Below are 9,942 nucleotides of genomic sequence, written 5' to 3'. Positions count from 1 at the left end.
ATCAGAAGCACAACCCACTTGCACGCCTGGCCTGCCCGACAGGCCACTCCGGCCACTGGTGAGCCCCGGAGGGGCCAAGTAGTCCGAGTCACACCCAGTTAGGTGTTGAATGCCTCTTAGGAGACCAAGACAGTCTGTCCTTGGCAGTTCATTTCTCCCAAGCAACTCTAGCGAGGACACAGAGCTAGAGTAGGCGGTCTCTTTCTCCCGTCCTGGGAAGTTCAACTTCAGGAAGGCTGACAATTTAACCTTGAATACGCAGTCCCGGTCCAGCTCATTCCCAGCAAGGTGTAGCTCACAGTCGAGGCGAGGACCCCTTATGCTTGGCCTACACGGAAGTCAAGGCAGAGGCTAAGCTGCTACCTCTGCAGCTGAGCTGGATGGAGTCCAGGTTCTGTGTCGGGGGAGCAAGCACGGGGCTGGAAGGTGGGGGAGGGGGGCATCCAGGCTTTTGGCTTTCCGTCAAGCTCCAACTGTGCTAAGCAGCAAGGGCAGCTCAAGCAGCTTGTCTTTAGGGAGTCTGGAGCTAGCCCACACCGGTCCCAGGGAACCCAGTCCTGTACCTACTCATGACGCTGTCCAGATTCCGCCCCGTGTGAGCCTCTTAACAGACTTGAAAAGGGGGATGTGGGTGAAACAATAAAATCTGGTTTCCTCTCAATAGCGTTACTTGATTATTAACCAACATGTGGGCGAATGCCCGGGCAGGGCACCAGCCCACCACACGGCCACCTGTTCAAGATGTTTCAGAAAACATGGGCCACTAGCCAGGTGATTCCAGGGATAGGAAACAGACCCAGCACTCAAACTTAATAAATTCTCATCTGTCATAAACTTCAGAAGAGAGGTGTTTCCCCAGGGTTTACTTCAAGAATAAAGGGATATGGCATGGAGTTGGGGATCTGGGCTCTGCTTCCAACTTAGCTCGGGACAGGTCAAGCTTAGGAAGCTGCTGGAGGGTGAGGTGGCTCTTGGTCACCAGCGTCCTGCCCTCCCATCTCCTCGAAAGGCACGGGACAGCCACTCGCGGATGCCTCCCTCAACAATGGCCACAGGGGTCTCCGAGTCTCTCTGGAAGGAGAAAGGCTTTGCCTTTGCACACTGCGGGCCAGTGCGGGTGTGGTTACTCCACAGAGCACTGGAGACAGCAGAGACCGTGGGCAAGTTTTCACGAGTGGGCAGTGAGCGGGAAGTCGAGTCCGTCTCCCGTCACGGACGGGTTTGCCTGTCAAGCTTCTGACAGCCTTTGCTCCATCCCTGCCAAGGAAGCCTGGCTAAGGAGGTGACAGAGGACAGCGGGGCAGTACATCTTCAAACGGTCTACAAGCAGAAAGTGGGGGTGAGGGTCGCTCCGGGAAGGTGGGGGTACTGAGGCACAAAAGGAGAAATGAGGCCACACATACAGCCTGGTTTATTGGCTCATCATACACGCACACCACATATATACACGAACATAAATACTCCAATGTACAAATTTTACACGGGACTCACAGACTGGCCCCCTGTCTCTCATCTGGCACCCTCATCCTGTATCCTGTCCTTCCCCACGGACTGCGGGGTGAAGGCCTGTGGGAGCTCTCATGAGGAGGCAGGGTTCTGGAGGAGGGAGAGGTCCTGCCCCCCTCTCCTCACAGGTACCTCCAAAGGGTTCTGTCCCTTAACGGCACCATAGGGCAGAGGACTGCACACCACACTCCGCTCTGCTGCGGCTCAGACCCCAAGCCTCTCCTCCATCCCTGGACCTTCTCCTCCCCTCCTCTCCCTCACTGCACACCCCTGCTTCTCCACTGTTCCCTCCAGGCCATGGAGTCCTTCTGGTCCCTCTGCCCTCTTCCTGAGCTTCATAGGAGACTGGGGCTGCGGTGCAGCTCTGCGGAGGGATTCGTGCCGTTGGCGGGCTCTCTGTTGGGGGTGGGTGCCAACCCACAGCCCTCCCCAGGGCACCCATGCTGGATCAAGATGTCCGCACACTCCTGGCTGCCGGCCCGGCGGGCATAGGCCAGTGGGGTCAGGCCCCGGGCATCACGGCTCCTCACGTCCACCCCGTACTGCAGGAGAAAGCACATTCACAGTTGGCATATGTAGGGGGCAAGGCCTCAGCTCCCAGGGACGGGGAGAGGCAGCCTCTGAAGGCTGAGTAGGGGGAGACCAGGCCGGAGGTACCCAGACTCACCCAGATGAGCAGCTGTGTGAAGACCACATTGGCCATGGCACTGGACAGGTGCAGGGCTGTCCTCCCATCGCCGTCCCCGTACGTCTCGTTCACCTCCTCCTTGGACCCATGGGCCAGCAGCATCACCAACAGCCGCAGGTCATCCTCCACCACAGCCCGGAGTAACTGCTGCCCCAGCGGCACGTCGGAGCTTGGCAGCGGGGCCAAGAAGAGCTTCTGTTCATACTTGGCCCGGATCCAGCGTTCCTTCTCCTCTCTGTAAGCACAGGTCCATTGAGGCATGAGGCAAGGAAGGAAGCAGGCATGTAGGCAGGGCATAGGGAGGACCACTGCAATGGAGACTGAAGGCACAGGGAGGACCACTGCAATGATGGAGAGACTGAAGGCACAGGGAGGACCACTGCAATGGAAACTGAAGGCATAGGGAGGACCACTGCAATGGAGAGACTGAAGGCACAGGGAGGACCACTGCAATGGAGAGACTGAAGGCACAGGGAGGACCACTGCAATGGAGACTGAAGGCCTAGGGAGGACCACTGCAATGGAGAGACTAGAGGACCACTGCAATGGAGACTGAAGGCACAGGGAGGACCACTGCAATGATGGAGAGACTGAAGGCACAGGGAGGACCACTGCAATGGAGACTGAAGGCCTAGGGAGGACCACTGCAATGGAGACTGAAGGCACAGGGAGGACCACTGCAATGGAGACTGAAGGCCTAGGGAGGACCACTGCAATGGAGACTGAAGGCCTAGGGAGGACCACTGCAATGGAGACTGAAGGCACAGGGAGGACCACTGCAATGGAGACTGAAGGCACAGGGAGGACCACTGCAATGATGGAGAGACTGAAGGCACAGAGGAGCCGCAGGGATTCCTGGGCCTTTAGAGGGGCAGGAGGCACACAAATGGGGTGGTACTGAGCAGAAGGGGAGAGACACTGAAGGGAGACCTCTGGGGCCAGCAGGGATGTGAGGGCAGAGAGGCAGGAAGACTCCAAGCAGGCCTGAGTGGCAGCTTATCAAGCCGTCTGAACTCTTTGCGATTGGTAGCACTGGAACAAAGCGGGCGACAGCCTGAGAGGGGGCCATGGTCACCCTATCTACCACCCATTCTCCCCATCTCGGCATGCGGGCTTGGACGCAGGAGCCACACAGTGATATGCGCCCTGCGCATGCGCCTCCTGCTGGCCCCTGACCTGCCGATAAGGGCTCAGAAAAGGCCCTGTTGTTGTGAGGCGCCTGAGTGACAGGCACCAGCAGGGGAGGGACACCCCCAGGGGCCACCGCCGAGCAGAGCAACAGTGTTTTAACCCTTCCACTGCTCCAGGTCCTCCCCACCCCACAGCGGGCCCCGGCTCTCTCCCCCTGGACAGCACTGGACAGCACTCGCTTACCTGCAGGCTTCGGGGCCCGGCTTCGAGTAGCCATCCAGAGCCCCCTCCCAGACACTGTTCGCCAAGGCATTGCCCATTGCGGTCATGACGGCGAGCAGTTCAGGCGGCCAGTCGTCAAGGTCCAAGGAGCGGACCCGGGACAGGTGAGCCCCCAGGTGTCGGTGGATCCCTGAACACTCGATACACATCAGGGCGCCCAGGTTCAGGCTGGCCCAGTCTGGATCTACGCAGGCAGAGGAAGAAGGATGCAGCAGGTGGCCCCCAGAGAAAGGGCCACTGAGGAAGGCCACCCTCCTGCACACTGACCAGCACCCCTTGCCATCTGAGCCCCCACCCCACCCCCGGCTCCCAGATCTCTCGTCCTCGTACTCACTGGGGGCTTCACAGTCGATACAGAAGCTGTTGCCGCGGACCGTGCGGACGGCCTGCACAGCCAGAGCCGTGTTCTGGTTCCCCAGCCGAGTCTGCCATGAGGCAGGAGAGATAAGGGCAGCTGATCAGTCCCAAGTCCCCTCCCTGGCTCTCCCCCGAGCCGGGCTCTCCCCGCAGACTCTGCCACCCCGTGCCAACCTTGTCCTTGGCGCTGCGACAGCCCTGCAGGCTGGCGAGGATTTGGGCCTGCACGCTCTGCACCCACAGCTCCCGTTCTTCCGCTGTGGAGGCCTCGAAGTGCCAGGTCTGCCCGGTGAGGGACACCACGACAAACTCGAAGGACTCCTCTGCCTCTGGGGAGAGGGCATTTACGCGGTTAGGGCTCCTGGCCAGCACACACACCCAGAGGCACGCCACTGCCACAACTCCGTCCAGACCCTGCTTTGCCGACGCTCATCCTTCTTCCTCAAACGTGCCCGTGCCAGTCCTAGGGCCACACACTACTTAGGATTATCCACAAGCCGGGAAACCGACTGCTCGAGATCAGTATGCGTCCCTGCCCTCCGTTTCTAACCACCTGTGGAGTCAGGAAATGGCAGCTGCCAGTGCTTGGCTTCCTGACCACCACCAGAAACGGACACCATGAGGGGGCATCCTGGAGGAAGATGAGCTAAGTGTGTGGAGAAGGATGTGACGGGTGCTAGAGGCACATGCTGGGCAAGGAGGCGGGTGGGAGCACCATCCGTACGTGTCAGCTGCAGCCTCCTCATTTTGCAGCTCATTAAACCCAATATTCCGGACGGCGTCAGCACAGGGCTCCTGGGAGCTGAGCCCCTCCCCCACTGCCCTGGCGTAGACAGACAGGAAGGGCAAGTGGGTGGGGGAGACACGTTTTTTCTCCAATAGGAACCCAAGGACATCCGCAGTGGCACACGCTGGGGCTGCACTGTGACCCCAGGGATGGCGGTCTCCCACTCTGCTCTGCTCCCCTAGACCCCTTAAAAGAAAGGCAGATCTATTCCCAGTGGCCGCTGGCCCTAACGGCTGCCAACCGTCATGGTGGCTGGAGACACAGGGCTTACATGGCCCCAGGGAGAGCCATGCACTCTGCCAGGGTCACCCCTCCCTCATCCTAAGTTCTTGCTGCTCCTCTGTCCCTGCAACCTCTCCCCTCGGTGAGGCCACACTCCCGGAAATCTTCACCCGATCGGTTCCTGCTGAGGACCCTTAAGAGAACTGCGTTCCCCGCGTGTAAACTGGTACCTCTTCTCTCCGCACTCAGCTTTTAAACTCTGTGAGCGCCTCTACCACTCCCTAGACCACAGTGGACACTGTGCCACCAGGACTTTGTGTTACTGTCTGTCCAGACTCACTTGACCCACACTCATCCCCACAACAGTCACAACAGAGACGAGAACTTCCAAGTCCACAGAAGTTACTTATGTGGGGACCAAAACACTCCCCGAGGGGGTTTGGGACGACACTGGCGGAGCCATGTTATGGTGACAGAGACCGGCAGAGAAAGGTCAGAAGAACGTCTTGAGCTGGAACACCTTTGCTCCCGGGGGACCACAGAGAGCACCAACCAACCCTGCACACGTGAGAGGAACCTGTCATGTCCTCGGCACGCTTTACACTCAGAGCCAACTCAAGAGACACGGAACCAGCCTTGCTCAGCAGGGCTTGGAAGAGCTAATGGGATGGCCTGCTGCCTGCCTTCCTCCAGAACGACAGAAGCAAGCTTGGCTCCACAGGACGGATTCAGTAAGAAGGGTCTGGGTCACCAGAGGGCCGTGAGCTACTTATTTCCGGAGTCATTCAGAGAAAGTGCTTTCCTCCTGGGGAAACGACTGTGCTTGGAGGGTACTACACCCAGGCCCCACTGCCCACCTCTAGGTCCCCCTAACCTTCAGCAGCACTGCTGGGGCCGTCTGGTCGGGGGGTCCCGGTGGTGCTCTTTTTCCGGCGGTGCTTCTTCCGGTTGGAGTGGGGAGATGGGGGGGGCTCCAGCTTGGGGCTGGAACTGAGGACCTCAGCTGGGCCACTGGCTGGTGAGGGGAGAGGTGGACAAGTGTGGGAACAGGGAGGAGAGCTGGGCACAGGGTGGGGGCAGAGCCGGGCCCGCTCCCTCTAGGTAGGTGTGCAGGGAACCTTCTCTGGGCCCAGGGCTGCCCAGGCCTTCCAGCCCCAAAGATCCCTGCCCCGGAGGGGAGGCGGAACACTAAGAAGAGTCGGGAACTTAAGCAGGGCAGGCAGGATCAAGGCAGAGGGAGGCATGTGCTGCTTTCTGCAGCCTGAAGGGTGGAAGGCGGCCCAGGGAACTCACAGGGAGCTGAAGCCCCAGCAGCTCCGCACCAAATTTATCCTCAATCACACTCCCCGCTCCTCACAATTAATAGCAGAATTAGAAACAATCAGGGAGCTGCCTAATTACTGTCAATTAGAGCGCGCTAATCAAGCTCCGCTCCCACACCCCGCCCGGCGCTCACCACTAAATGTCAAACTTCATTAGAGGCAGACACACTCCCTCCCTCCCTGACTAACTCCTTCCAGACTCAACAGAGGGGCTTCACCATGCCAGACAGGCCATGGGTCGCTGACCCAAGGGGATGGTCCTGGCTCCCTACTCACTTTTCCCAAGGTGGCCTTGCTCTTGGATGGGGACATGTAAGGACTTCCCTGGCTGCTGTGTACAGAGCAGAGTGGCTGGGTTGTTTGTCCCTGGGAGGGGGGGGGTGTCTATGAGGCCTCTGGGGGAAAAGTGAGAGTGCCCCCGAGTGAGGAGGAGCTCAGGAGGGCGGGCAAGCAGGGCAGAAAGGGTCTGTGGCCAGGAAGTTATCGGAGGGTTGGGGGAGATATTTGGGAAGAGCACTGGAAACAGGGTGGATGCAAGGCAGTCTCCGGCTCTTTGAAGAGGGCAAGTCCAATCAAGGGAAGCAGGACATGGGAAGAGGACCTTTCAGGCCAAGCCTGCGGGGACTAGGACCCTCTCCACAATGGCAGGTCAGTGCTGCCCCAGACTTGGCTCTCCCTGTGTACAGCCCCCAGCCTCCAATCTCCCTATTCTGCTTCTCTGTCCCCCTGCCGAGAGGCTGATGAGCTGACTGTGCAGGGGGCTGATGGGGATACAGGAATGCTACCAGCGAGGCTTGGGGCCCAGGGAGGAGGAGCTACAGAGGGCAGGCCTTTCGTCCTGGTTGAGGGTCCACACTTAGGCCCGGGGCCAGAGAAGCTGGTTGCTGGAGAAGGGACTGGGCCTCTGAGGGACCCAGCCCTTGCAGTAAGTACAGTATCTGAAGCAAGCCCTGAAGGACTCTGCTGGGCCCCACCCCATCAGACTCCCAGATCCTGGGCTCCCTCTGTTGTTGAAGCAGATGCCAGAAGAGGTGGGGAGCGGCAGAGCCACCACTCACCGGGGTGCTGCATGCTGGCAGGCAGGGCTGCACTCCACTGGTCAGCGCTGGACACCGAGCAGGAGCGCTGGTGCAGCCCCTGGGGGCGCACGCCAGCCCAGGCTGAGCTGCTGTGGGGGCGCTCAGAATGCAGGGATGCGCTGCTGGCCGAGTGGGGGGCACCTGGGGGAGGGGAAGGGTCAGGCTGGAGGAGGGGCCGGTGGGGGCAAAGCCAGAGTTAACTCCAGCAAGACAGTGACCAGAGAGGGAGGGCGGGCCTGGGCTTCACTGGGCAGTGAGCCAGGCTCACTGGGGTGTGCCAAGGCCTCCTGCAGCCTCCGTACCTGAAGGAGGTGACTTCGAGCCTCCACATCCTCCTTTCTCCAAGACTATAAATCAGTGGGACTGGGAGCTGGGACAGGCAGGGGCAGGGGGTGTCGCATGAGGCCGTCCCTATCTGAGGTCTCCTGGCCAAGGCCGAGCGCCTCAACCTGTCACTCCCCCGACTCACACCCCACTTAAGTCCTGCATCTAACATTCCAGCCGGCACGTCATTTGCTCTGCCTCAGCTTTGCTGCCATTCTGACGAGAAAGAAGTGTATCAGATTCAAGTAATTATGTCTAATTAGTATTAGTAATTATCCTGTTGGGCTGGAGAAAATTAATCTTTCGTTTCCCATCAGGGAAGAATGGCAGAACCAAGGGGACTCCAAGGCTTGAGGAGTTCAAGGCTGGGCGGGCACAGCCCACCATGGGCCCGGCTAGAGGCCTTCCACAGAGCCTGGCAACAGCCACAGGGCCTGTGTCGCTCACAGGGCCTCGGGACCTAAGCTTCTTTCCCCTTCTTCAGAGTCCCCAAGACTCAGGGTGGTGACGAGGCCAGGAAGAAATGGCCCAAGGGACGGCCTAGGACAGGTGGGACAAACCCACATGGCTTCAGGCCTCCTGAGAGGCTCCAGGGTGGAGGATCAAGTGGAAGCTGATGGTCTGGAGCCAGCCCAACTGGAGGAGGCAGGCCGAGGCGGGCAAAGGGAAACGGCGAACGGCAGGCCTTGCAGCCTGGTAGGCAAGCATGTGGATCCCGTTTCTGGATGTCTAAGGAAGCAGAGACCTGAAGCAGCTGCAGGAGGAAGGGCAGGAGGCCCCTGCTGCACATGCTCAGAGGAGGGGCCCTTCAAGGCAGAGATGAGCGTGGCGCTACCCTTCTAGCTGCCGCAGCCCCCACAATGACTGGGCACGGTAAGTACTTGTAACACAAACATGGTGTTCAGCTCCCACCCAGGTCTCAGGTCCCTAAACCTTGGAGGCTCCTTGCTTCTCCCAACTTCTTCCTAGTCCCTATGCCTCCTGGATTCCAAATAGGACCCCCTAACCCCTTGCCTGGACCAAAGGTATCACAGGCCCAACTTCCTCCCAAGCCCCCCAGCCCCACCCTGAGGGAGGAGAGCGCTTTCCCTTTTCTTTGTTAATTCTCCCCTCATTACGCCTGCAATCCCACAATCAGTGTGCACTGTAATTGTCGAATTTGATGCTAATGATTAATGAATTAAACATGGAGCCATCAATTAGTCCTCCGAGGATAATTCTGCATAAAGCAGCGGATAATGTAATTACAGTAACAAAGATAATGAGATGTTAACATCGCCCGGTGAGCGAGAGACATGTGTGAGTGTGCATGAGGGTCGGTGTCAGCATGCGGCAGCGGGAACTCGTGCTTGGGAAGCGTCATCCATGTGTTTCTGTGTGTGGGTGCCGTAATTACAGGAGCGAGTTGCTGGGGCTTTCTCCTGCATCCCACTGTGGCATCCTAGGTGGAGGCTAGGTGGGTGGGCCCAGGATGGGACGGGACAGGCCACAGGCATCTTGCTTCTCTCACTTTTGGGGAGATGCCCCAGTTTTCCTCTCACTACCCATCTTCAAGGAAAGGCCTGCTCTTCGGTCACCTTCCTCTTCCCTCCTCCCTCCTGTGGTACCAAGAAACCCCACGGTGGGGCTGGCCAGTGAGATGCTGGGAGGCAGCCTGGAGGCTCAGCACTGAGGACAGCACGTGATCCGTTCTTTTTGCCAAGGCCAGGCTCCGCAGCCCACCCTGTTGAGCAGGCTCTCAGCAAATTACCCTCACAGGTGGACTACATCTTCCTTGGCCTGCTTCCTTCCCACTGCCCACTAGGGCTCTCCCTGTACACACTTCAAGGGCTCGCCATTTCTGGCTCAGACAGCTCAAAGGAAGCAACAGGATTTATACACCTACAGGAGGATTTTATAGACAGATTACTTCACCTCTCGGAGTCTTTGTTTCCTCCTGAAAACAGGACACTCATCTCCACAGCACTGCTGTGGCCCTGGTGCCTGCTTCAGAGACACCCACTGCAGTGGCAGAGTCAGGTGATGATGATGTCAGGTTCCTCTTTCAGTTCTCCCCACACCTCCAGCCCACTCAGCATGAACCAACCACAAATAAGGTACCCTGCTCCAAACAAGGACCATTCTTAGAGGGTAGTAGAGTATGGCTCAGTGGTAGAGTATTTGGCCTCGTGCGCACAAGGCCCTGGGTTCAAATCCCACCAGCATTTACAGTGAACAATTCTTTATTCCACAGGACTCAGTATC

General features: G+C 58.7%; 1 protein-coding gene across 7 annotated transcripts in view; it reads right to left on the bottom strand.

Moving 5' to 3' along the window:
- Nucleotides 1–1,388: 1,388 nt before the first annotated feature.
- The window catches only part of Agap3 (ArfGAP with GTPase domain, ankyrin repeat and PH domain 3), a 52,497-nt gene continuing 43,943 nt past the window's right edge, over nucleotides 1,389–9,942 (bottom strand). For 3 of the 7 annotated variants that reach the window (XM_028879542.2, XM_037203727.1, XM_028879544.2), the window contains 7 exons: nucleotides 7,354–7,515; nucleotides 5,848–5,988; nucleotides 4,139–4,293; nucleotides 3,942–4,032; nucleotides 3,569–3,791; nucleotides 2,174–2,429; nucleotides 1,389–2,048 (listed from right to left, as the gene is read on the bottom strand). In XM_028879542.2, the coding sequence (XP_028735375.1) occupies nucleotides 1,842–2,048; nucleotides 2,174–2,429; nucleotides 3,569–3,791; nucleotides 3,942–4,032; nucleotides 4,139–4,293; nucleotides 5,848–5,988; nucleotides 7,354–7,515 (1,235 nt within the window). In that variant the 3' untranslated portion in view covers nucleotides 1,389–1,841. The remainder of the gene's footprint in view (nucleotides 2,049–2,173; nucleotides 2,430–3,568; nucleotides 3,792–3,941; nucleotides 4,033–4,138; nucleotides 4,294–5,847; nucleotides 5,989–7,353; nucleotides 7,516–9,942) is intronic. The other 4 variants (XM_028879543.2, XM_037203729.1, XM_028879545.2 and 1 more) reach the window with 2 other exon arrangements.

Source organism: Peromyscus leucopus, chromosome 3, assembly GCF_004664715.2.
Source record: "Peromyscus leucopus breed LL Stock chromosome 3, UCI_PerLeu_2.1, whole genome shotgun sequence".
NCBI classification, from domain to species: Eukaryota; Metazoa; Chordata; class Mammalia; order Rodentia; family Cricetidae; genus Peromyscus; species Peromyscus leucopus.
This window is presented reverse-complemented; position numbering and strand designations above follow the sequence as displayed.